Here is a 26,489-nt window from a genome sequence, read left to right on the forward strand (position 1 = left end):
TTTTTTTGCCTAAACTAAACGTGGGGTTTATTGTAATCCAAGCATATCCCTTTGAAGGGTTAGCAGATGAACTAACTGTATGTCTTAAATTGTTTTCTAAACTCCCATATTTGATAGGATTTGTAACATTTATTTATAATTAATATTGTACTGTTCTAATCATACCTTTTATGTTAAATGTAAAGTTATTTTGAGCTGTTTGGAACATTGTGAAGCAGTGGGACAGCTACAGTAGTTTCTATAAAAACTAAACAGTAACATTTATATATTGCATCAGGAGTATTTTATTCTATATATAAATATATATATATGGTAAATATCTGTCTGTTTTCTAAATATAATCATTTAAAGAAAGTATCGTTATGACACTATCTGCCATATTTTTATACATTTGTGATATGAAGTGAGTATTATACTTCTAATCAAGGGAGTTGAATTGTGGCTCTGTGTGACCAACAGTGGGAACCGTGCTCAACTTTTAGGCCCCAGCAGTAGCCTCTAGACGTGGTCCTTGGTAGCAGATGAGATGCAGCATCTCCTTCCGAACCCACAGGCAAGAAAGCCAGCTAGGCCAGTGAGAGCTCAGCACGCCTCGTCTCCGTCCTCACGGTTGGCTCCTGTTCGCATCCAGGGACGATCCCTGTACCTGAGGGGAGAACAGATCCAGGGTGACTCATGGGTCTTCGTAGAGAGAATATGCTCTTCTCCTTCGCGTTAGTGTAGAGTGTAGACCAAAGATTTGCCAGCGAACATTCCTAGTTGCAAGTTCGTAAGAGGCACCTGTCTGCAGGTCTTGCAGACCAGCTCTATGCTCCTGAATCCTGTGCACTGTACCGGAGACTTTTGGCTGGTGGGGTGTGAGATACATGTGCGGCATTTCTATTTCTAAGTGTTTTGTTGTTGTTCTTATTGTTGCTGTTGCTGTTGCTCTTTCCAGTATATTTCAAAGGCTCCGGAAGCAATTCCAGATATAGAGAAAATTGCTGTATTCACTCTTTCTTCCTGGGACTGTCCATTTATAACAAGGTTAGCATGTACATCAGTATATACACACACACGGTCAGAACAGGACTTCTTTTCCTCATTTGATCTCCTTCAACTCCCAAGTTACTCCCAAGCGTCATCAAGGCCTTTCGCCAGCAAGGGTTATAGCCCAGTGTCTCTGGGCCATCCTTGACAGAAATCACCTCAACACCATCCATCAAGAGAATTAGATTTTTGGAAGTAGTGTCTTAGCAATAATATTTCTAAAGCTCCCCCATCCCACACCCCTCAAAGGGGTAACTTCTCAATATTTATTACTTGTCCCAGGATTCTGAGAGCATAAGCCCCTGAATCAAGTCAGGATAATTGAAATGTGCTGAGTTACTGTTCCCCCTCCCCCGAGATTTTGAGAATCAGCTCTGATGATTATGAAGATTATAATGAAAAGGTCTTGGTTTCTTTGAAGCTTAAATTGTGTGCATATTACATTTTTATATAACTACTATAATGATGTGTATTGATTATATATAGAGGTCATTTTAAGGTGCTTTTTATTTGGTTTTAATAAGTATAATAGGCACTAAAATGAAACTCAACTGGGTACTATCATTAAAACAAGTTGATTCCAACCAATAGTCTGCATGCTCTTCAGTTCTTTTTATATCTTGTTTCTTTCACCAGTTCTGTACTGTTGAAGTAGCTCTGAATTCTGGCTTTTCCCAGGCAGCTGCTCAGTTATATAAGTGACGCGAACCTTAGCAGTTTTCGCCTGGACACTAATGACTCTGAAAGGGTGTGTAACTCTTCTTTTTCATACTAAATTTGTACCTTGTATCCCCCCTTGCAGACCAGAAACTACATTTTTTCCTCCGGAAAGACTTCTCACTGTGCTGTGCGCTTAGGAACTGCGCAGTCACATTGCCATGCTGTGGCATTTGAGGCTCGTTGTCACCTAGGGGCTGGTTTCCCATGTTTTCATCCTTGCTAACACTGGGATCTCAGATGTTTGCAGAACATTTATATTCATGATGGTTCTTCAAAGAAGGGCTAGAATAATTGCCTTCTACCTAGAGCAAAGTAAACCTAACTGATGAAGAGTCAATACATACTTTTCGTACATTCCCAGATTTGAGCCAGAAAATATCTACAGTGTTTTCAACTAGTATTTTTGAGGTAGCTCTTTTATCCTCTTCTCAGCTTTTGTCCATTCTGACTTTTCATCGACCTCAGTAAGCTGTAATAAGTGAACTACAGTCCACACTTCTGGCATGTATAATTCTCTTCCTGCTCGCTGTGGGGGATGGTCAAGTTTTCTCTCAAATCTAATGGGCCCTCTCTTAGCTTTTAACTGTTGTTTTCCTCTGGTTGATGAATCATTGACCTCACAAAAATTGCCATCCACAATGAGAAGGACTTGATTTAAAGTCACGAAAGTCTACATTTTCTTTAGGAAGGGAAAGTTACGATGTCCACATTCTATTCTCTGCCCTTACTTCCTAAAGGATAGACTATGGCTGAATGAAGGCTTATGAATCACTTTGTGTTAGAGAAGTGTTGCTGATCACCTTTTGAAAAGAAACTCTGCTTCGCTCTTTTTCTACTTTTGCTCTGTCGCCATCCTCGTTTTTCTTCTCTGAAGCCCTGGATGAACTTTACTGAACCTTGCTTGGTCTCAGTCTGAAGGCTAGCCTCTTCAGAGCCCAAGATCAAAAGTGCTCCGTGCTAAGGAGCTCCAGTGAGTCGTCTCTGTAGCAGTGGTTCTCAGTCAGGGCCAATTCTGCCTCCCTGGGACGTTTGGCAATGTCAGGAGACATGGTTGGTTGTTATAACTGGGAGCGGTAGGGTGCCCCTGGCATCTAGTGCGTGGAGGCCAGGGATGCTGCTGAACATCCTGTGTACACAGGACCCCCCACAAACAAAGCATGATGAGCCCCAAATGTCAGTAGTGGGGAGGTTGAGAAACCCTGCTCTACTGTACTTCAGACCCACTCGTCTGCAGAGCTTGGCTCTGTCCTGGCTCTCTCCAGGCTAGGGAGAAACTGCGGGTATGAATTCTTCAGTATCCTAGTCTCTGAAAGAATCTTCCACCACTCTTTTTGAATCCCTGGAATCCTGTTTGTTTTCATTGTCTTGGGCCTGCTAAACGGTGCATTCTTTGGGAGGAGACCAGAGTGGCTTTATAGGTGTTTGAGAACTTAAATTCTAGGTCACCATCTTTAGAAAATCTTTCACAGAGCCATGAGGCTTATATTTAGAAGCAAGCAGCAGCCTGGCAGATTGGCATGATTTTTACCAACTGCTCAAAGGCATCCATGGCTTTTAGCTGTGTCTCCCAAAAGAAAATGTCATTGTTTTTTATTCAAGTCATTTAATAGCTCTTTACAAATATTGGCGTATGACAGACCGATTAGAAGCAAAAAACTCTTTACTGGTGGTTGTGATGTGGCTGTTACAGGAGTGTTTGTGCTGTACGCTTTGGTTAAATCTGTTTTAAAACCTGCTTTAAGATTTGCCATATGCAGTTGTGCTTTAATTCTAAGCTCAGAGCTGTGCTGGTTAGTTTCTAGTCGTGTCATGTATTATAAAGTATGTTGTGGTTGTAGAGTTAGCCAGTTTAGCATGTTCCTAATCTGAAAATTAGTGGACTTCGCTAGGAAATGCTATCCCATTTTCCCTTCCCAGCACCCCTTATCTTAGTTAACGTCATAGTATCCTCACTTCTTAAACTAGTTTTTAGAGTAAATAAGGAAAAAAAGCCATTTATTTTTCTTCTAGCTATGTATTGAGAATGACTCAATAAGTGTACAACTTTTTTTAACGGCCAGAGGGTTACTTTTCAAGTGTGTAGAAGGCTCTGTCCATTTCTGTTCACCAAGGTCCTGGTGGTGACCCAACTTTCAGCAAGGGCAATCAATCGCTCATTGCGACTTATTCCCAGAGTTCAGCTGGGACTCAGAAATCTGCATATTCTCTCCTGGTCACAACATTTTTTCTGGAGAGCACTGCTTTTATATCTAGAAGTTCGTTAACTCCTACATTATAGTGGGATATTGAGCTCCATGTGAGCACTGAGATCCACAGACTCATACTGTTGTGAGCTGGGGATGTGGTATGTGATACACTGAACCGAGTCAGAGCATATTGAAATATTTCCTTGCCTCCTTCAGTTCATCACTATTAAAGTGTGTAGGCAGAGAAAACTGATTTACACTTAAAAAAATAATAATAAATAAATAAATAAATAAATAAATAAATAAATAAATAAATGGTTTCTTTAAAAGGGCCTGCAGAAAAGTGTCCTGTTGCTAATCTCCAGGGCCAGAATCTCACAAGAACGTTCTCTCAGAGACTTAAAGAACCATCTTACAAAACAAAAACTTGTAAGTGGTTCTGATTTCTTCATTTTGTATCTTAACCAGCTGAGATATATAGAATATCTTGAGGTGTGACCCATCAGTTGGGTAAAAAATTCCGTCTTCGAAACCATAAGTAAATGCAAGAAAATGAGGCCGTGACAGGGCGAGTCCCTTGTCTGTCTGTCTGTATACACACAATGTGGTAGAAGTAAGGTGGCGAGGAAACTCTGGGCCTGCCGCCCTATTCTATTCTATTCTATTCTATTCTATTCTATTCTATTCTATTCTATTCTTTTTTAACTGAATGTACTATAAAAGATCATAGACTTGTGCCAAGTCAGTTACTACGTAAATATTCATTTCTCTTAGTGCTTTGTTGATTCATCAGCGTTAGGCCTGGTCCTGACTCCACCTTTCTCTACTCCAGGCACTGGCCCACCTTTCTGTGTATTTCCTATAGGATATTAAAGATGATCATGACGTACATTGTATCTTCATTCAATAACTGTTCACTCCCAGATTTGAGGGAGTTTGTCTTTGTTTTGCCAGAAAAAATTTGTAGTAGTCTGCACGTTGGATTTCCAGGGCCAGAGAACTGCGGCAGTGAAACTGGTTTCACTTCTAAGGCCCTCCATTACCCATAAGGTTACGCTCTCTGAACCCCATTTGATCCTCGGGTCGTATTTTGACCCTCCTTTGGAATCTTAAAAAAAAAAAAAAATCAGTTTCCATGTTGTATGCAGATTAGAAGTTGCCTTGTTTGCTACTCTTCCAGCACAGAGTATCAGGGAGAAAGAGGCCTTATCTGTTCCTCCAGCCCTTCCGTTTTGACAGACTGCTAAGAATTCCTCAGGACTTCCTTTGGTTTGGGATGTTACTTTCCCAAAAGCCTGATCTGATTCGTTTCAGGCATAGACAGGTTTGTCCTAGTGCCCTTCTTCAGGGCTAATCGGACGAAACCCAGGAATAGAAAAGGTAGATGCCTTGACTTTTGTCCCTGTTGGGGGATTAAAGTGTTTATCGCCAGAGTCGTCAAAAGCTCTAGTTATAAAGCATTCAGAGTTTCAAGAAAAAAAAAATGAAGCTTTTTCTCTTGGAGAACTTTTAAGTTCTCCACCGTGGCTTAGATTTTCCAAAATGGAAAGCAAAGCTCGTATGAACTCCATTTTCACTAGAGGTACACAAGTGAGTATAGTCCTCTCAGTCTCTTTCCCTCTCCTTGTTTCCTCCTTGGTCACTGATTGAGTCAGGCTGGAGGGGTAAGCTATGATCGCAAGAAGTGGATTCTCACTGTAAACTTGGATTGATTGACAGAAACAATAAAACCAAACAAAATAGTTGCCCCTAATTCCTATCTCCAAGAATTGCTTTGTGCCATTTCGAATTCAGGTAGTTATTCTGTATATACTTAGAAGACTGTTCTGAGCTTCTTCAATCTCTAGGAAGTTCAAAGGGGGTATCTGGGAAGACACAGGGCAGGGTGACTTCGAGAACCCTACTCATGCATGAAATAAAAAATAGGGATAAGCCAGAATGATGTAACATCCAAATTTGTGGTAGATGAAGAATCAGTGGAAATTCTTAATTGCACAGACTTTATAATCCATAATACAGAGTGTAATTCCATACTTTTTACTGTGGCAAGGGTGTGACGTGGTGTTAACCTTTTTAATTTTTGAATCCAAACTGAATTTAAAGTGTTGAATATTTAAATTCCTCACAAGCTAATTATGAACCATTTGTAAAGTGTTTATATAACTCTTTGTATCATGTGTTGGTACATCTTATCAAGTTTTTTCTGGCATGTATTCCATTCTAAACTTCTGTAAAATTTCTATTGTTGCTGTAAATATTATACAAATATCTATTCCGTGGTAACCTTAATTATCAGCATGAAATGGTCAATTTTTACTGAGCACAATGTATTTTTGAATGGATCTTCCCAAATGTCTTTAATAAAATGCAGATTTTGCACTGACTGATGTGATTGCCAGGCCGTCCCCATCTTGAGCACTGTGGTCCCTCGCTTTTGAACAGCAAGCAGCTCCTTGTTAGTTCCTTCTTTGTAAAGAACTCATTTGATTTCAAATGGGGGATAATGGGCCTTTGAAGTTGGAAGCAGTTTAAGGGACAGAAAGTAATGTTAAAGCAGGGCAAATCCTGTTATTTAATGATGATATTCTCTTTTTTTTCCGATTTATAAAGCTTTTTTCTCCTCCTGGCATTTTGAAAACTGGTTTCTTTCACACTTCGGTGTTGTGTCGTCTCCTTTGCACATTGCTAGACGCTCGCTTGGTGGTTTGGGAGGATGGGAAGATGTGTGCCTCCTGCTCAGTGTGATGGAGAAAGCAAAGATGAAGGAGCTTGGCAAACTTTTTGCCAGATAGTAAATATTTGGGGCTCTGTGGGCCATAGGTCTCTGACTACTCAACTCTGCCTCCACGCGGCTCTGCCGTCGTGGTGCAAGAGCAGCACAGGCAGTAGACAGAGGAATGAATCTGGTGTGTTCGAGTGAAACTTTATTTACAAAAACAGGTGGCGGGGGGCAGATATACTGACCATTTTAGGCCCTCACTTTTGTCTTTGGGCATTTGCTCAGTGGGTCCTATTGTTAATGGGGGAAAGAACTTCACTTGTGTGAGAACATGTATAAATATTCTCCAGTGTTCTTTATCTTTCTAAACAGAGGGTAGGAGCTAAAACCCAGTGATTGGCATTCTTAAAAGCACTGTGTTACCAACTTCTTTACTCCCAAATTTCTCCTTACTGTCCCAGAAAATTGTGGCCTGTGATTTCAACTATAATTTTTATAAAGACTGAGTCAAAGCACGCAGGCCTTATAATTTTTCTGTTTGCAGCACTTACTGTGTCGGGGCACAATGCCAAGGGTTTCACTTTTATTATTACGTTCACTTCTCACAGCAGTGCAGTGAAGTGAGTAGTATCCTCAGTTTGTAGACGAGGAGACTGAGGCTGGACTTTACGTTACCTTGCCCCACGTCCCCTGGCTAGGATTTGAAGCCTAGTGTGCTCGCTGTGAAACCCACGCCCGTAAACAACTAGTAAGCCGTGCAGTTCCGGCATCTCCGTGTGTAGAAAACTGACGTGGGGCTCGTGACATGGAGCAACGCGTGTTTCCTCTCATCTCCCGGCGGGTGGTAATTGATTTGACTCGAGAATTCGAGCATTTCATTGAAACAAGTTACTGGAGGTCCAGGGCCCGGTGAAGTGGCTAAGAGCACAGGCTCTGGAGTCCGATTGCCCAAGTAGAATCCTAGCTCCATCACCTAGATCTTGGGTGGCCTTAGGCAAGTTACTTCACTTTTCTGTGCCTCAGTTTCCTTATCTTTAAATGTAAATAATAACAGTACCTACTTCATAGAATTGTGAGGATTTAACAAGATGATAACCTGCAAGGCACTTAATCAGTTCTAGGTAAATATTAGCTAGCTATTTTTTGTGCCTCGGTTGGCAGCCCTATGAAGTTGAGAAGCAATGTCCCTGAACCTTGACTGCCAGTTCTAGAGAGCTCATTAAGCACTTTACATGTATTTATCCTATTTGATATTTACATCAGCCTTGTAAAATTGTCAGGGTTAAGAAGCACCCAGCTTGGAGCTGTTCTTGGGGTCACGGGAAGCCACAACCCTTACAGCTGTACATTTGTCAGCAGGCCTTGGCACCCCACGCTCCAGGTAGACAAAAAGATGGGCTTCTGTTAGCACCTGTTCAGAGGCTCACCTTAGGGGTGTAATTTTCTGGCCTCGGACACTGAATTCATAGTGGTACCTTTATTTTGAAATACCTTTGCGTTGTCCAAGTAACCTTCTCCTACACTCCATACCAAAATCAGCTCAGATTTTAGTTTTTCATCTCGGCAACCCTTAATGCTACTTCTTTGTTCATAGCACGTTATTAGTTGTTTAAAAGTTTCCTGCAATATGTTATGTATATTTTACCGTAATTAAAAAAAAAAATCTCCACGGGGCACCTGGGTGGCTCAGTTGGTTAAGCGTCCGACTTTGGCTCAGGTCATGATCTCGCGGTTTGTGAGTTCGAGCCCTGCGTCAGGCTCTGTGCTGACAGCCCAGAACCTGGAGCCTGCTTCCGATTCTGTGTCTCCCTCTCTCTCTGCCCCTCCCCCACTTGTGCTCTGTCTGTCTCTCAAAAATGAATAAGTGTAAAAAAAAAAAAAATTACAAAAAACAAAAAGAATCTCCTGAAAGTGTAGACCACACTCTAGCATTTGTGAGAATAAAAGTAAACATGTTAACATAAGGTAAAATAATGAGTTTGTGCTACACTATATGTATGTTATTTAATCAAGATTTTTCCCCCACCAAAAAAAAAAAAAAAAAATCATACTCCAAACACAGTTCATGTGTTTAATAGCAAGATTCTGTTAGGCTGCAGGTGCCCCTCAATAAAAGTTTTGTTTTTATACTTTCTGTTCTAAATTAAATGAAGTGAATAATTAATATGCTGTTATACACAGGTTACCTACAGATTAACGTATTATGGATCTCAGTATCTCATTGTTTATTAAATTCTCAAGTATGGAGAGATTTCCGATGTGAAATCTCAGCTGGCTTCTTTGCAGAAATTGACACAGTGATTCTAAAATTCATATGGACATTCAAAGGACTCAGTAGCCCAGACAGCCTTGAAGAAGAACAAAGTTGGAGAGTTAACCTGTTCCAATTTCAAAACTTACTAAAAAGGCTACAGTAATGACAACTGTGTGGTACTGGTATAAAGATAGACCTATAATGGAATAGAATTGAGGATCCAGAAACAAATTCTCACCTTTATGGTTAATTGATTTCTCAAAAAGGATGCCAAGACCATTCAGTGGGGAAAAAGTCTTTTCAACAAATGGTGCTGGGACAACTGGATGTCCACGTGCAGATACTGAAGTTGGACCCCTACCTCATACCATATACAAAAAGTAACCCCAAATGGATCAAAGGTCTAAATGTAAGAAGTAAAACTATAAAACTCTTGAAACATAGGAGTAAATCTTCATGATCGGGATTTGGCAATGGTACCTCAGATATGACACCAAAAACACATGCAACAAAAAAGAATAAATTGGACTTTATCAAAATTTAAAAATGTGTTTCAAAGGACTCCATCAAGAGAGTAAGAAGATAACCTACCGAATAGGAGAAAGTATTTGCAAGTCACGTATCTCCTAAGGGGGGTGTATCTAGAATATTGAAGAGCTCTTACAATTCGTTAATAAAAAGGCCACCTGATTTTTAAATGGGCAAAGGATCGGAAAAGACATTTCTCCAAAGAAGTTATTCAAAAGGCCAGTGAACACATAAAGATGCTTAGCATCATTAGTCCTAGGGAAATGCAAATCAAAAACCAGAGTGATGCTACTTCATACACACCAGGACGGCTCTAATCAAAAAGATAGTAACAAATGTAGAGAACCTGAAACTCTCATATGTTGCTGGTGGGAATGCATAATGGTGTGGCCCCTTTGGAAAATTGTCTGACAGTTCCTAAAAAGGTTAGACGTAGAGTTACCATATGACCCCAGCATTCCACTCCTAGGTATATGCCCAAGATAAATAAAAACATATGTCCAAACAAAAACTCGTACACAGGTGTTTATAGCAGCATTATTCACAATAGCCAAAAATGTAGAAACAACCCAAATGTCCATCAACAGATGAACGGATAAATACAATGTGACCTATCCATATAACGGAATGATATTCAGCTATAAGAAGGAGTTAAGTGCATGCTACAACCTGAATGAAACTTGGGAAAACACTACACTAAACAAAAGAAGCCAGGCAGAAAATGATCCCATTTATATGAAATGTCCAGAATAGGCAAATCTACTGAGACAGGAAGTCCATCAGTGGTTGCCTAGGGCTGCGGGGACGAGTAGGTTGGGAGGTGATGGTTAATGGGTGCGGGGTTTCTCTGTGGGGTGATGAAATTTTTCTAAAATTGTGATAATGGTTCCTCAACTCTGAGTCTACTAAAAGTCATTGAATTGTACACTTGAAATGGTTGAAATTTGTACGGTATGTGACTTTATCTCATTAAACCTTTACAAAGCAAACATTTCCAACATGAACAATTAGTTGGAGAACCTTTATCACTGCCTCACAGTTTCATTCTTTTCTTCTTTCCTCTTAACCGTACTCCCCTCCTGTGTCTGATGTGACCACTGTAGAGGACCTGAGCTCTTAGGCTACCACCATTTTCTCTGACAATCCGTGTCATGATGAAAGTTCATTCAGCTTTTCAGTAAGGGGCTCTGATGAGGCGTCTGCTCTAAATGGATTTATTCATGTGTCCAAAGGCCAGAGAAGGATTTTTTTTCCCCACCTTGAATTTGATATGTTTGTATTTGAGAGAATACTGAGCAAGGGAAGCATTTTTCCAGGTCCAAGTATACAGTTGGGGGATTAAAAAGATGGTGGGTTAGGGGCACCTGGGCGGCTCAGTCGGTTAAGCATCCGACTTCAGCTCAGGTCATGATCTCACAGGTCACAAGTTCGTCCCCACATCAGGCTCACTGCTGACCGCGCAGAGCCCGCTTCGGATCCTCTGTCTCCCTCTCTATCTGACCCTTCTCTGCTTGCTCGCGTGCGTATGCATGCTCTCTCCTTCTCTCTCTCTCCTCTCTCACTCTTTCAAAATAAACGTTAAAAAAAAAAAAAAAAAAGGATGGTGGGTTAAATATAGAGCTGTTCTAAGCCCAAAACACCAGGGAAGAGATTTGGGGTTTTTAGGAGGCTTCCCCCTCACAGAGAAGGTGAATGTGATGTCCAGGATCATGTTAGTGTGAGTCTTCACTCGGCTTGGCATTTGAAAACAGAAAGTAACTCAGGAGAAAGCCTCTAGTAGAGGCTGTGCTGTGTCAGGGCCAGGACAGTCTCGGATTCCCCAGTCTTGTCAGAGGGCCCTCATCCCCCAGTTTCACCCCCTCTCAGCTCCTACTTTCATATACCTCTCCTGCCCACTCCCCATGTCATCAGCCTCTCCCCAGGGAAGGGCCTGAAAACTCAGGAGACTGAGACTCTTCCCGAAAGGTCCCAGCTTCATGAGCTCCTCCAGGAGGGGGAAGGCCAGGCCCATGCCAGGCCCGGTCCTTCCCAAGGAGGTTTCAGCCTCAGGAGCAGGCCTGTTTTGTGTGTTGCAAGGCAAGGGGTGAAGTTTAACCGTGGGTCACAAGAAACGTATCCACATCCCTTCTTAGGACTTGCGGTCTGCCCACTTCCTGCAAAGCATGTGGTTAGCTGATGGGCCTCCCCCGTGTAGCCAGTGATCTATCTCCTGTGCCAACTGGTTTTAAAATGTGAATCCTGTTGAAAAATGGTAGCCCTAGATGAAGGGAAATTCTGGTGTGCTTCGGTCATGTGGGGTTCCTAAATACAGAGAAACTTTGCTACTTACACATGCAGCCTGTCCCATGTATTTACCCAAATAGTGACCACAGACTGGAAAACTTTGCTAGAATGGATCTGTATGTGATGAGAGCTTTTGTGGCTCCCCAGTCCTTGTGTGCGTGGGGGTGAAGGCGCAGAGCAGGGGAGGCCCTCCTACCTGAGGTGATGGTGCCAGCCTCCAGGAGACCAGGACACAGGCTCCCGACTATGCCTTTCGGCCCCCCAGTCACCCCAAATCCTTTCCGTCTGCATACACGGTGCTCTAAAGTTGTGAGAGGCCCTAATTTGGTGAAAACCCCAGAAAGACCACAAGCCTGCTACCCATTTGCGTTCAAATCAAGGTTTTATGAAACTTCTGTTCCTGTTTTCAGGGTGGTGAAGCAAAAGGGTTTTTAAATTATCTGGGCTCCTTTGTGTTCCCTGAGACCACACCTTTCACACTGTCAGGCCAAACACAAAAACCCGAGAGCAGAAAATTACCCCTGCTACTTAGGCTTTTGATGAACATTGTCTTTAGGGACATTTTCTTTGTTCTTATTTTCTTTGGCCCTTAGTGGGGGATGAGTTCATTTTTCTTTCTCATTGACATTGGAAACTACGTCTTAAAAAAAAGAAATTATTTCTGCCCAGCTCTGCATTGAAAAGAGCTTGTAAAATTCAGCCCTGTTTGTCACCCTGTTCAAGCCCTGGTCGCGTCAATGTTCCCCTACAGGCTGCTCTGCGCCCTCCACCCCACCTGGCAGGTGCCGAGCTGAAGGAGGCGTCACGCACACTTGCTGACGCACTCCAACAGCTCCATCCGGATGGCAATGCGGACGTGCCAGCCCAGTGGGATCAGCCGGATGAAGCGGGAAATGATGGGGGGCCGCAGGAGGTTCTGGACCGTGGAGGTTCGGTCTGAGTTGCCATAGAAGACCTAAAGAGAGAGGAAATCTTATCACTATCACATCAGGGGAGGGAAAAGGAAGAACAATTCCTATCTGAAGCTGGCCCCAAATTTGAAATCTGGGAAATCTCAGAAAGTGGTCAAAGGTCAGAGAATTGCATGTGCCCGAAATCTGAACTTGTGTGTTAGTGCCTGCATGTTCTAGGCATCTCCGAGTGATTCTCTGGGGACATCTAGAGCTTCCCCAGCCAGTATGGGAGCATTAGCCACACGTGGCTATTTAAATTTAAATGCATTAAAATTAGATAACAATTTCCTTCCTCAGCCGCGCTGGTGATGGCTCCTGTGCTCAATAGCTGTGTGTGATTAGTGGCTTCCATATTGGACAGTGCAGATCCTAACATTTCCATTGTCACAGAAGGTTCTATTGGATGGCACTGATGGAAAATGCCTCTTGATTCTCATCACCAATTCTGTGTTCTGATTCTTTGCATTTTGACCAATTTTGAAAAGGACCGCATTGCACTTACAGGAGGAATGTTCTTCTGTTCCAAAGGGATCCAAAGTGAGGCTCGAGTAAAAACTGGTGAGTTGGCCCTGAAGTTGTGAGCCAAAGCTTAAGTGTGTATCTCTACCTCCATACCAATGGCAAATACTTTTTAGACTTGGAAGACTGCTTTTAGAAAAGACAAGACATAAAAACTAGAGGGAAGATTCTGGAAGGGGGAGTGCAGTACCCAAAGTAGGGAGGAAAAGGTTCTGCTTCGTGTGTTTTGGGATGCAGCATAGCATGATGCACTGGCCCTGATGAAAAAAGGTGCCGTGGCTGTTCGGCTGCGTTTCCAAAGAAATCATTCTTGGCAGTCTTTCTAGAGTCGTAGAGCTCTGCCTGATGACACTGGAGCGTTTCATTTCTTTCTGGGATTATCTCCTGCAAAAAATCTGGCTGCCACTTTGGCCTCATCTATCTAGAAAACAAGAAGGACCTCGTGTGCCATGATCTTGCCTTTCTTCCCAATAGCAACATCCCACATCCCCTTCTCTCTGCCGTTTGCCCTTGAATCTATTCAAGTTGGGACAGGTGAAGAGGGAGGTTGGAACAGGCTCCTGCAGATTGCCCAAGTGCCTGAGTGGAGTACCTCTTTGCAAAGAACCGTCAAGGCCTTCAGAAATGCAGGCAGGACTTGAAAATGAATTCTCCATTTCTTTTTGAAAAGCCAGCTAACAAGATCAAAAATGAAATAAAATGTCTAAGTATCAAGATGGTTTCTCCTATTGTATTCAAACTCCTTGAAATCTCAACCCGTGGCTGTCTTGCTGTACAACTTGTCATCACAGGGTACAAAGCCTTCTGATTTTCAGCCACACGTGTCTGCTTAATCTGATTGTCCAAATTAGCCTCAGAAGTCCTTACTCTCAGGCAAAAGGACAGTTAACGGTTCCAAACAGCTAGTGAGTTTTTAATTCATTGCAAATAGACATTATATATATAAAATATTGGTCATATATATATATATATATACACTTAATCAAGAGCCTACTGTGAACAAGACTTGGGGCTTGGCCTTTAGAGGTTAGTAGGATATAAAATTGCTCAAAGGTTCAAGTTCCTCTGTGTCTTCATTGCTGGAGTCATTTTAATCATTTACATAGTTCAGTGGCTAACTTGCTGGATTGTCCAGATCTTCCTGGAAGTCAGTCTCAATGGTAAGGAGAGGCCATATCTACATAAATGGACAAGGGCCTAGCCACATCAATAATAGGTCAAGTCACATGTATGCAGCAAAGTGTTCAATGGCCCACAGAGTTTGGAATAGTCCAAATGTCCAGTTTTGATCATGTGAGCAACTATAAGCTGGTAGGAGAATTCAAACAAAGATTTCTTTTGCATGCAAGAGTGGTGCTCACTCACAAACTGCTGGGCATCCAGGATACAGCAAGAAAAGACCCTGCCCTGTCAGAGAGTAGACCATGTTGTGGGGAAGAAGCACGATTGACTTCCCTTGCCATGGAGTCAGTGGCGTGACAGGGCAGGAACGGGAGGGAAGTCCCAGAGAGTATGAGCTAAAGGTGGTTTGGGGTAAGTCCAACTTACCCGGTTGTTTCCTGTCTGGTCCTTATAGTAAATCCAGTTCAGGTTCTCATCGGTCCTGTACTGCACGCTGTACTTGGTCATCCACTCATCAATGTCACAGCGCCCCTGGGTGAGGATCCCTGAAATCACCTTGACCTCCTTCAGATCTATCTCTAGCCACTGGCTGCTGTCCTGGTACTTGGACAGCCAGGCGCACCTGCCAGGAACACAGCAAATCACCAGGAGCCCTTTCCTATGAGAGCCTCCAAAGAGCTGAGAGGCACGGCCCTTTGAGGGGTCGCCAGTGCCTAAAGAACCCCTGCAACGCGCAGGCAGTCTGAGCTGCAATCTGTTAAGCACCAAAAGGCCTGTCTCCAAGAAGTGTGCGGCCTCTGTCATACTTGTATCATTCTCTTTCTCCCAGCGTCTCCACTGACCAAAGAACAATGGCCAGATTCAACTGATCTGTCAAAGAAGTGCCTTTGAGTGTTGCTGAAATCACCTTTGGGGTGTGGTTGAGTATGTCTGTCTTCAAATCATGAAAATGCATGGTTTTTGCACCCACCAGCTCCCTTCCCTTTTCATTAGTCTCTCCTGATGTCTCTTTCTCCATGAGTCTCACCCCAATTTCAGTCCCTTTTATACATATTTGCGTCTCCTTCCAGTGCTGTCATTCATGGCTTTCAGAGAGTGTCTCCCATGTGCAGAACACTGATCCAAGTGGCTCTGGAAGAGCTTTTGGCAATTATAAAGCAAACCAACCATTGAGGGAACTGATTTGTTTTTTAGCTATGTCTCTCATGAATTGTGGAAACCTATAATTTCCCCTTTGAGGTTTTTATTTACTTTTTGCATATTAATTAGCTTCTCGGGACTCAGTCCTTGGCTGCCTTCTCTTCTAATTCCAGACTTGCTCCTTGCGTGGCTCTTGAAATCTTAACTTCCAGCCCAGACCTTTTCTAAATCCCGAAACCTGAGAATCATTTGCTGTCTAGACAACTTCTAGGTGCTGTACAGCATTCCCAAAGAAACATGTCCAAGAGTAAACACCTAATTGTCTCCAGCCCCTCCTTCCAATATTCATCTTTCAGAATGCTACCCCCATCCTCTGGGGTGTTCATGCCAGGGATCTGAGAGAGATCTTTGTCCCTTTCTCTTTTTTGCCTCAAACATCCAATCCATCTATTGACTCCATCTCAAGTGTTTCTCAAAGTCATTTACTTTTCTCCATTTCACTGGCACTGCCCTGACCCACATCATCCTCAATTCTTGCCTGGATTGCTACTTTAGCTCACCTCACTAATTACTTCCCCCAACTAAACAGTTCTCCTCACAAGAGCCAGATTTTTCTTTTTTCTTTTCTTTTCTTTTTTTCTTTTTTCTTTTATTTGAGAGAGAGCACACATGCGCAAGGGAGAGGGGCAGAGAGAGAGAGAGAGAGAGAGAGAGAGAGAGAGAATCTTAAGCAGGCGGCCTGCTGAGCATGGCTTCTGACATGGGGCTTGATCCCACAACCGTGGGATCATGACCTGAGCTGAAACCAAGAGTTGGATGCACAACTGACTGAGCCACCTTGGCGCCCTGAGCCAGAATTTTCTTACAACACAAATGTTATTGTGGTATTCCCCAGCTTTAAATCTTTCACTGCTAGAGTCTGCTAATTGTCCCCCAGTATCCTCTTCCCGTCTTCTTTTAGCAATAGAACACCATCACCACCACCACCACCACCATGTTTTATCTGGGCAAACAGCCACCCAGAAAAGTTCATATTTCCCAGTCTCCTTTGCAGCTAGGTGGGACAACCTGACTAAATTCTGATTGGTGAGATGTGGGCAGAAGTAGCCAATAGGATTATGCTTGTGCACTCTGCTCCTCTTTTCTCCCCCCTGGCTAGAATGTGATGTGCTAGTGGAAGCTAGGGTAGCCATTTTGGGCCCTGAGATGGCAGCTTCATGTGAAGGATGACAGAAGAAGGTAGAAAGAATCTGGACCCCTGATACCATCAGCCGTCATAACAATGAAACTACATGGCCTAATGAAACTTTTAGATGACCAAGAAATCAACCTTTATGTTATTTAAGTTTCTGTACTTTGGGGTTCTTTGTTACAGCAGTACAAACTTGTACTCTAACTAATGCACATTCCGGGTCCTCTCATTATGCCTAAAATAGTTACCATAATTCTTCACGTGACTTCACGATCTGAGATCTGACTTCTGCCTACCAGAGCTCTGGCCTTATCTCACTTGTGCCCTAACTTTGCTGACCTTTACCATCCCCATCCGTGCCCTTCAGGTAGAGTCCCTCTCCCCATCTAAACTGTGTGCTTCTTGAAGGCCAGGACCTCCGCCACCTTGCCCACAGTCCTCAGCACACGGAAGGCACTCAGTCAATATTTGTTGAATAAATAAGTGCATTCTGCCATTTTTTTCTTACAGAGACCTACATTTTTCAAATCACATGAGAAAAACCGCCTGAGCCACCTGCCCTGCTTACCCAAAGCCTTGACTGTTGAGCCGGGCCTTGTTAGCGGTCCACGAGGAATACCAGCCCACGTACTGCTCCAGGTTGGAGCAGGTGATCTGGTCTGGTGTAACTTCTCCCGATTCGAAACCCAGGGGCTTATGATATGGGCATTCTGGAAAGGGAAAAACAACGCACCTCAAAACACTCATATCACATCGCAACACTCCACAAACCCGACATGACTGACATGCCAAATCAGACCGTCTCCTTCGTGCTTTGGTAGGTGGAGAATGTTTTGCTCGTCAGCGCACTCCACAATGGGTCTTCAACTTATTCGCTGCTCTTATGAGAGAGAGTGAAGATGAAGTCAAAGGATTGCCATAGAGACTCAACCTTCGCAAAAGCAGAGGAAAGGGGCTCTATGGCAACCTGAGGTGGGGGAGGGAGGGAGGGAGAAATACTTCACCTCCTCCACAAACTTAGACATTTGCAAAACCAAGAGGTTCCCAGGGAAATATCATAGTTAAATGCCGTACTCTTTATTTTCCTCATTAACACACTTTTAGCCGTCCGGCGTGATGACGTCAGGGGCCCCAGCTGTCTTCGGGCAGCATATGATGCTAATTATAGGAACAGAGCAATGGTCAGAGGCAAGAAAGGCAGTTATATACTGAGACTGACTTCTCGCTCGTAAAGTGCCGTCTTCTCACTAGTCTGATGAATAAAAAAAGGTGTGTGTTGGGGGGGGGGTGAAATGTACCTGAGTGACTATTGAATAAGGTACAGTTGAAAGGAACTGGTTTTTTTCCAAGTAAGAATAGCCAAAGCTGGTTCTTACGTGTCAACCGTCGGCTGCTTCTCACGTATTTCTAAACACATTTAGTGTTGGGTTACCTGGTCACAGACTTCCGCCGATTGCCAGCCCAGCATCCGTTCTCCCCTTGTTTTCGACTAAAGAACCCTAACTTTGTCAGGCAGCAATGTAGGCGCTAGAAAAAAATCTTTCCCGGCCTCTTTCGCGGTTAGAAGCGACCACGTGATACAATTTCTGACCACTGAGATATACGACGATGTCTGCTGGGGATTTCTGGTCCGTTTTTGCTCACCCCTTTTTTCTTCTCGTTGCCTAGAAAGAAGACCTGATGGCTGGTGCAGTGGCTTCTTGCACAACGGGGGTAAGGCCAAAAGAAGCGCCGAGACCTCAGCCCTGATATCCTTCAGCAACTCCCTACCCCTACTCTTTTTACTACAGGAGTCAAAACAAAAGTAATTCACTAAGCCACTCTTCAGGGAATCCCTTATTGACAACCGAACACAAGTCTAGCTATATTTCTGTAAAAAACAAATGGTAAACTTACACATTCTCTTAGTTTTCCGATTGTGAAGAATAAACTTCAAGTAAGTGAAATTATTTTTTGTCCATGTGTAAATCTGAGTTCAGATCAAAGAGCTGAACATGCTGACTGGGGCATCATCCCTTTCCAACAGTGAAACGAGTGCTGGGGTCTTTCTGGAGGATAGCTTCCAAAAGTCACTAAAATTGAACGAAGCATGCAAAAGCTTGAATGCCATGCATCCTGAGACCAGAATGCCCGCAGAGGCAGTCATGCCCTGTCCTCAGAGAGTGAAGACAGAAAGACAGCTTCAGGCCTCTGACCAGGGAGGCTTCACTGCCTTTCTGCCCGATGCACCAAAGGAAAATGTCCAACCTCCACCATTAGTTGTAGCTCAGTGGGGCTGGAAGTGAGGGGACAGCACTTGTGGTTTATCAAGTCCCCAAGGCTGATGGAGCCTACTAAAATCACGGGAATTCCTGGGAGAGAGGACAGGAGTGATTTACGGGCCCCTCAATCATGCCTTGTGCGGTCCAATCGTCAGGAGGGCTTGTTAAGGATGCAGTTTTCAGTATCCCACCCCCAGAGCAGCCTCATCTTTAACAAGTACACTTTCAAAGCACACTGGGGAAACTTTGGCCTGTGAGAGAAGGCATTTGTCAGTTGGCAGGTTCAGGGGCCTGGTGCCCATGGCCTTGGGGGCCCCCTCTACCTCCTCAATTTCCCTCCGACCTGGAGGACAAGCCCATGCCACCAGAAGGTGGGACAAGGCCCCAGCATCAGAAAGCTGGTTTTCAGTTGGGCCCAAGGTTGTCACTTAAATGCTAACTGTGGGTGTCTCTAAGGCCCCTCCATCTTGAATCTTCCTTTTCTTGCTCCAGGGCCACCAGCTTGGAGGGAAGGAGCAGAGGGGAAGGAAAAGTCCACTCCTGATGGCTTTATTCTTGGCATTTTGCTCTTTCTGTGTCTTTCCCTTAAATCTCTTTTGCCATTTCTTTCCGATTTGCTCATCTAACGGTTAAGAGTGGAAACCTAGGGAGACGAAGCCAGTGGCAGTGGCCTTGGAGGCTGGTGAGGGCTTGTCCAGACACGGACCCTGCCCACACTCTCCAGGAAAGTGATGATCTCACCATCCCCATGGCTTTTGCCTGGCGTCTGGGAGTCAGTGCCTGATTCCCAGGCCCCAAGCCTTATCCCATTGTCCATTTTCCAGGTGAACAGTTCCACCCGGGTGACCCAAAGATGCTTCACACCCACACGTTCCAAACTGTACCCTTCAGTATCCAAGCCCCAAGCCTGCCCCTGTACAGTGCTCCTGTCAGGTATTGGTGCCTCTAGCTACCCAGCTGCTAACCCAGAAACCAGTGGTGTGGCCCAGGGCACAAAGCAGAGACTCTCTGATGGGTCTCAACCTGGGTATCATTGGGGGGGGAGTTACAGAAGTGCTAATGTTGGGGTCACTCCCTCAGAGATTCTGACGTCATTGGTCTGGGGTAGGACCCGGGTGAGGGGTAGAGCTACAAGTGATTGTAATGGGCAGCCAAGGTCAAGAATGTCTGTCTAGAGTCAGTGTGAGCTGGGATCGGATCCCCGTCTCTGTGTGAGCTTAGGCAAGCTGCTTTACCTTTCTGGATCTCAATTTCCTTATCTGTGAAAGGGGACCCACAGCAGTACCTGCCTCCACGATGTCGCTGGCCAAGAGCAACAGATTATATCAGTGTAATAGGGTGAATTCGTGGGAATACATTGATGTCTTCTTGAGTTTTTCATGTTTGTCTTTCTGGTGAAGACTCACCCGGGAAGAAATCTAACTCCCCCCTCTCCCACTCTGCCCTGCCCCCATCATCCCCTGTACATCTCCCCAAGAAAGAGGGTTCCTAAGGGTTGGGGCTCTTCTTGGGTTTGTGTGTGCACGTGTTCATGTGTGTGTGTGTATTTGAGAGAGGAGAGGCTGTAGACCACATAGCATCTCTCAGATTTATGGATTTGGAAGGTCTAGGTGCCAACAGGAATTAGCTGATTGTGCTACAGGAGGGGACTGGAGAATCTGGGCTTTGGCCCTTTTGGGGGAAAGGGGCGTGCTCATGGGAGGGGCCTGAGCTCAGCAGGGACATGCTTCCTCTGAGGGGGCTGGACCACAGATGGGGCCAGGGAGCCCTGAGCTCTGGACACCCTCAGGAAACTTGGGAAGGTCCCTGGGACTGAGCTGAGCTTGGTTCAGAGGGAGAAGACCCCCCAGTGAAGTGTTGGCCTTCAAGTAGGGCTGTGGGCCAGGCAGGGAGCCTGCCACCTGGCCTGAGCCTGAGCCTGAGCCTGAGTCTGCGCCCTGCCCCCAGGCAGCCCTTGCAAACCCACGGGAGTTTGATGCAGTCCAAGGAGAGAGGAAGGACCTTTAACAGTCCTGTCTTTAGACTCCTCGCTAGCCATGAGGAGGACTCAAACTGGAGTTATTTCAACTTGGAAAAATAGAAAATGTGGCATTTCTCACGCTCTATGGACTGTGGGGTCAATTGCAGTCAAGTTATGTTATTGTTTTGCCCGACTCCTCCTTTCCCCTCTCCTCCTCCTTCCACGGTCCTGGCTGGGCTCCCTTTGGGCCCTCATGCAGGCCTGGAGGCCTTCCACTGAGGCTGTTCCCTCTGCCTGTGACACTCCCGTCCCCTCTCTTCCCCCTTCCCCCGGCCAACTCTGCTCTTCCTTCAGATCTCTGCCGGCCACCCTGTTCCTCTCACTTATTCCCCATCCTTGTCATTATTTATCGGCTCCTCTGGGCTCTCTGGCTCACCATTGTATCCTCTGAGCTGAGCAGAATGCCTGCACATGCTAAGCACTCGATAGTTATTGACTGGATGGTGAATGAAGGGATAAACACAGATTATCGCCCGTCTCGGGTGGCCTCTAGGAGCAAGCAGAGAAGACAGCAGAAACAGGAAGTGGAAAGCTCAGGGAGGAAATCGAGGTCGCCCAGCCCAGAGAACACCTACTGCTCTAAGCCATAGGAAACTGTCAATTGAGTATAAACTAGGATTAAGTGGCACGAATAATGTTGCTGGAGGAATTAAGGGGATCCTCGTCAGACTCACACGGAATATGTCCTTCCCACGTTTTCTGCCCAATGCCAGTTTGTTAGGGTAGCTATGAAGCCTGTTGGTATGCTCATCTTAAGTAGAAAAAGAACGTTTGTACATTCATTTTAAGGAGAAACCTACATCGTGTGTGGTACAAGTGGATAAAGCACGGATATTACGTGGATAAAGGCATGTTCATAATGTGCTGCGAATCCAGACTATACGTAGCATACTAGCCTTTCTTATTCAGTAGATAATCTCGCGGTCAGGAGGCGTGAAAGCCAGACATGGTTATAAAGAACATTTACCTAGAGAAACACAAGGGAAGTTCAGGGACGTTCTTGACAAGAGAGACATGAATATTAACATGCACGTGTATTAGGCTTGAACCTATATGACAATGCAGTGGAACATAGAATAATGTTTATAGAATGGAGTAGAAACTCGAAGATAATATAGAGGTATAAAATCTAGAGTAAAGGCAAAGCATTCACGAATCACTGGATTTCTTAGGCTTGGATACTTTCCTTACCCTATTCTTCCCCCTCCGAGGGCCAAGGTGATCTTAGCTAACTGTGGAGGACAGACCTTTTAGTCGTTTTGATAGTGTTAAGATGAAGATTAAGGAGGCCAGAATGCACCTTCTCCTCTGTGGGTGGGACCACTAGACAGTAGCAGCCAGTGTGCACCCGAGAGTACCTCTGGGCAGCTCCCAGTGACCTTCCCTCCCGTCCTTCTGTATCTTCTAGGCTCTTCTTCCCTCCTAAGGCGGCCTGTGATGGAAGCAGTGAGTCTCAGGATCCAGAGAGACCAAGCAGCGTTCTTAAGATTCCATTGAGGACCCGAGGCACTGATGGGCATCTAGTCCTGCTGCCCTGAACCATCTCTTTCATGGAAAAAAACCAATTCACGCCAATGAATCAACCGTGTAACCCTTAGGTTGTGTTTGTTTCTTCCCGGAAATGTCTGTGCCATTAAAAAATAAAATGAGAGGGGCGCCTGGGTGGCGCAGTCGGTTAAGCGTCCGACTTCAGCCAGGTCACGATCTCGCGGTCCGGGAGTTCGAGCCCCGCGTCGGGCTCTGGGCTGATGGCTCAGAGCCTGGAGCCTGTTTCCAATTCTGTGTCTCCCTCTCTCTCTGCCCCTCCCCCGTTCATGCTCTGTCTCTCTCTGTCCCAAAAATAAATAAACGTTGAAAAAAAATTAAAAAATAAAATAAAATAAAATAAAATAAAATGAGAGGAAAAACAAACAGAAGATGGTGGGGAGTGGAGAACACGTAAACTAAAAGAATTTCCGATTTCAGAACTTCGAGTGCATGGCAAGTGTTTAGGCGAGAGAGCTCGGGGGACCCCGGTTGACTTCACATTCCCCAAACACACAGCCCTCCTCAACTTCACAGTTGATTGGGTCAATCTGCATAAATAATCTCTTTTCAAGTTGGTGGGTTTTTTTAGAACTCGGAATGGAGTTCCAGTAAGGTCTTCGTGTCTCTAGTGAAGAGAACGTTTGTTTCCACTGCATGGGAAACTCCTTCAGGGAGGAGATAATGCCTTCTTTTTTTTTTTTTTTTTTTTTTGCCTCCCCATCAGTGCCTGGCACATAATAGACACATGATGAGAAAGGGTGGAACTGAATTTTAATTGGATTATTAAGGAGGGTGCTTCAATATTGACTGGGCAGACCACACCAGTATATAATGGTTGCAGGAGCTCCTGCCGCGGAGCACAGTGGGGCATCCAGTAGAAGCCCACCAGACTGCACAGCACTTGCTGCTTTCCTCATGACAGGGGCCCCACTGTTCCTTTCCGATAGACTGAATTCACAAACCACTTCCTACCCCTTCAGTAAATAGGGAAGGGGAGGCAGCAAAGGCCGTCGGAGACTCTCCGCTGCCTCCCCCACAGTATGCTATTTTAATGCAAATTTTTTTTTTAATTTTTTTTTTTCAACGTTTATTTATTTTTGGGACAGAGAGAGACAGAGCATGAACGGGCGAGGGTCAGAGAGAGAGGGAGACACAGAATCGGAAACAGGCTCCAGGCTCTGAGCCATCAGCCCCGAGCCCGACGCGGGGCTCGAACTCACGGACCGCGAGATCGTGACCTGGCTGAAGTCGGACGCCCAACCAACTGCGCCACCCAGGCGCCCCTATTTTAATGCAAATTTAATGAAATAATGAAGAGAAGCTCGCACACGCACACACATACTGTCTCTAGCGGAGCTATTATTAGGTGATTATGTACCCTGCAGAGGGTAACGAGCACAGTTTCCAGCAAAAGAGGCTCTGAGCCGTGCAAAGGACTGAGCGTTGCAAGGATTTTCTGGGCCCCCAAGTCCCTGAAAGTCAGAGTGTGAGCTCTCAGGAGGCAGGAAGAAAAGGAGCGGACCTTTCGTAAGCTACAGTTTGCTGGGTACCCCGCATGCCTACGAGGATCTATTCCTCGTGACAACTCCTAAGAGCAGGGGTCAGCAAACTGTGGCCCTTAAACCAAATGTGGCTCACCGCCCATTTTTGTAAATAAAGTTTTATTGGAACACAGCCACACGCATGGATTTACATATTGTCAGCGGCTGCTTTCGTACTACAAAGGCAGAATTGAGGAGTCGGGACCCTAGGGCCTGCAAAGCCACAAATATTTAGCATCTGGTCCTTTACAAAGTTTGCTGGCAGGAACCTTACAGGAAGACGCTTGTATTAGCCAGGAAGGGCTATGTTAGGCTGCAGAACAAATTGTCTTGGAAATTTCAGAGGCTTAACAGACAGCGGTTTATTTTTCACTCAGGTGACTTGTCCGTTATGGGTTGGCAGGGATTCTGCTCCATTCAGTCTCCTGGGACCCACACTGGAGGAGGAACCATTTCTCAAGCAGGGAAGGGAAAGCCGGAGAGTCAAGTACCAGCCCTTAAATGTTCATTTTGGAAGGGACGCGGCTCACTTCGGCTGGAGCCACTCTAAAGGGGCTGGAACGTGGGGGAGAACATGGTTGTTCGCTGAGCAGTAAACCTCGGGCACAGTACTATTACCTCCCTTTGACAGAAAAAGACCCAAGGGGGAGTCCCAGAGCTAAGAAGGGAGGCAGGCAGGATTCCAGCTCTGGACTCTCTGACTCAAAAGGCTGTCCTCTTCTCAGAACGCCCTGCCTCCTACCATTGACTTATTTTCACACATTCCATTAGTCCATTTCATTGAAAATAGGCGCCATCTCACTGTCTCACCCAGGCCAGGGAGAGAGGCAGGAAGCTGTTTCTGAATAATGACATCCGTGTGGTATGTTGGAGCAGTGGCCATTGTGGGATTTGAAGTTCGGAGGCCAACTGCAGGAAACCCAGAGCCTAGCATCCTGGGGGGTTAACTCAGCTAGGCAGAAAGGAAAAGGAGAAACAACGTTCCCCAGGACACCGCGAGGATCCGGTGCCCTAAGCAGAGGAGACACTCACCCGGAATGCAGTCTAAGGAGGTGGCGCCAGCAGACCAGAGGGCATTGGCACCTCCTTGGCAATCGCATTTGCATGCTTTGTGGTACCAGGGGTCCTCACCCTCATCCTGCGGGAAGCCAGAGGGGAAGGAGTGTCAGAAAAGTCACAGGCAGGGCCGCCTGGGGGGCTCAGTCGGTTAAGCATCTGACTTTGGCTCAGCTCACGATCTCACGGTCTGTGAGTTCGAGCCCCGCGTCGGACTCTGTGCTGACAGCTCGGAGCCTGGAGCCTGCTTCCGATTCTGTGTCTCCCTCTTTCTGTAACCCCTTCCCCGCTTGTGCTCTGTCTCTCTCTCGAGAATAAATAAACATTTAAAAAATTGTAAAAATACAGAGAATGCTCCAGGTATGAAAATTTCAGGGGAAAGAAAGAAAGATCACAGGCAAAGGCAACCATGGCCAGAGCCACTGGAAGAGTTTGTGTTCAAGAACCTTGCTCATTCATTACCTGTATTCTGTGGCCGCTTTTGCACAAGAGCAGCACAACTGGCATACTAATCCAGGCTTAAGACATACAGTTGCCACTCATCTTTGAGTCCAGATAAACAAATGTCCGACACTGTGGATGGACAGCTAATGATCTCACAGACGCACCGCGTGGGGAGCACCGCTCACCCCATTATAGTCACCTTCAGGGTTTGGGGGCGGGGCCCGGTTCACGGTCAGGCTGCTCACTTCTGGAGGTCCCTTTTAGGGATCCGGTTTTAAAAGGTAATGGATTCATGATCATACCGCCTGAATTAAGACCTGGTTCACTTGCATTCTCTCATTAAAACACCAATCTTGAACTTGCCCAGATAAAATGGGCTCTTGCCACCACCAGAATAAAGTACCTTTAAAATTTTTTTTTCAACGTTTTTATTTTATTTTGGGGACAGAGAGAGACAGAGCATGAACGGGGCAGGGGCAGAGAGAGAGGGAGACACAGAATCGGAAACAGGCTCCAGGCTCCGAGCCATCAGCCCAGAGCCCGACGCGGGGCTCGAACTCACGGACGGCGAGATCGTGACCTGGCTGAAGTCGGACACTTAACCGACTGCGCCACCCAGGCGCCCCTAAAGTACCTTTAAAAAGTACCTTTTTTTTAAAAAAAAAAAAAGGATAATCCTAAACATTATTTTGAGCTAGGAAAATCTTTAAGAACAGTATCCATGTAAATCCCAGCCTTCTTACTGTAACATACCTCAGTAGACGACAGTCCCAGTGTGGCTAAGCAAAAGGACAAGAGAGGAGAAAATCAAGTTAAAAGAAGAAACAAATTCAACAAGGAGAAGTGAAATGAAAATGGTCACATAAAAGTTAACAAAGCCCCTTCGGGAAGAAGTCAAACTAAGTAAATATATATGTCAGGAAAAACATCCACAGATCCTGAGAAACCAGGGGCAGTAAAATTAAACAGAGAAGGATCATTATTATTTTTTTTTA

The 26,489-nt window shown here is 45.1% G+C and overlaps 1 protein-coding gene and 1 long non-coding RNA gene across 2 annotated transcripts in view; one reads left to right on the plus strand and one right to left on the minus strand.

Annotated features, from left to right (window-relative positions):
• Positions 1-9,672: 9,672 nt before the first annotated feature.
• The window catches only part of RS1 (retinoschisin 1), a 26,226-nt gene continuing 9,409 nt past the window's right edge, over positions 9,673-26,489 (minus strand). The window contains exons 2-6 of the mRNA XM_040468289.1: positions 26,248-26,273; positions 25,027-25,132; positions 17,214-17,355; positions 14,740-14,935; positions 9,673-12,674 (exon numbers count right to left, since the gene is read on the minus strand). Of these exons, the coding sequence (XP_040324223.1) occupies positions 12,522-12,674; positions 14,740-14,935; positions 17,214-17,355; positions 25,027-25,132; positions 26,248-26,273 (623 nt within the window). The 3' untranslated portion in view covers positions 9,673-12,521. The remainder of the gene's footprint in view (positions 12,675-14,739; positions 14,936-17,213; positions 17,356-25,026; positions 25,133-26,247; positions 26,274-26,489) is intronic.
• LOC121025655 (uncharacterized) lies at positions 17,318-22,373 on the plus strand. The gene is made up of 3 exons (XR_005788116.1): positions 17,318-17,462; positions 18,314-18,358; positions 22,335-22,373. It is a non-coding gene; the product is annotated as an uncharacterized LOC121025655 (long non-coding RNA).

The sequence above is a fragment of the Herpailurus yagouaroundi genome, unplaced genomic scaffold, assembly GCF_014898765.1.
Source record: "Herpailurus yagouaroundi ecotype Mexico unplaced genomic scaffold, PumYag 67690, whole genome shotgun sequence".
NCBI classification, from domain to species: domain Eukaryota; kingdom Metazoa; phylum Chordata; class Mammalia; order Carnivora; family Felidae; genus Herpailurus; species Herpailurus yagouaroundi.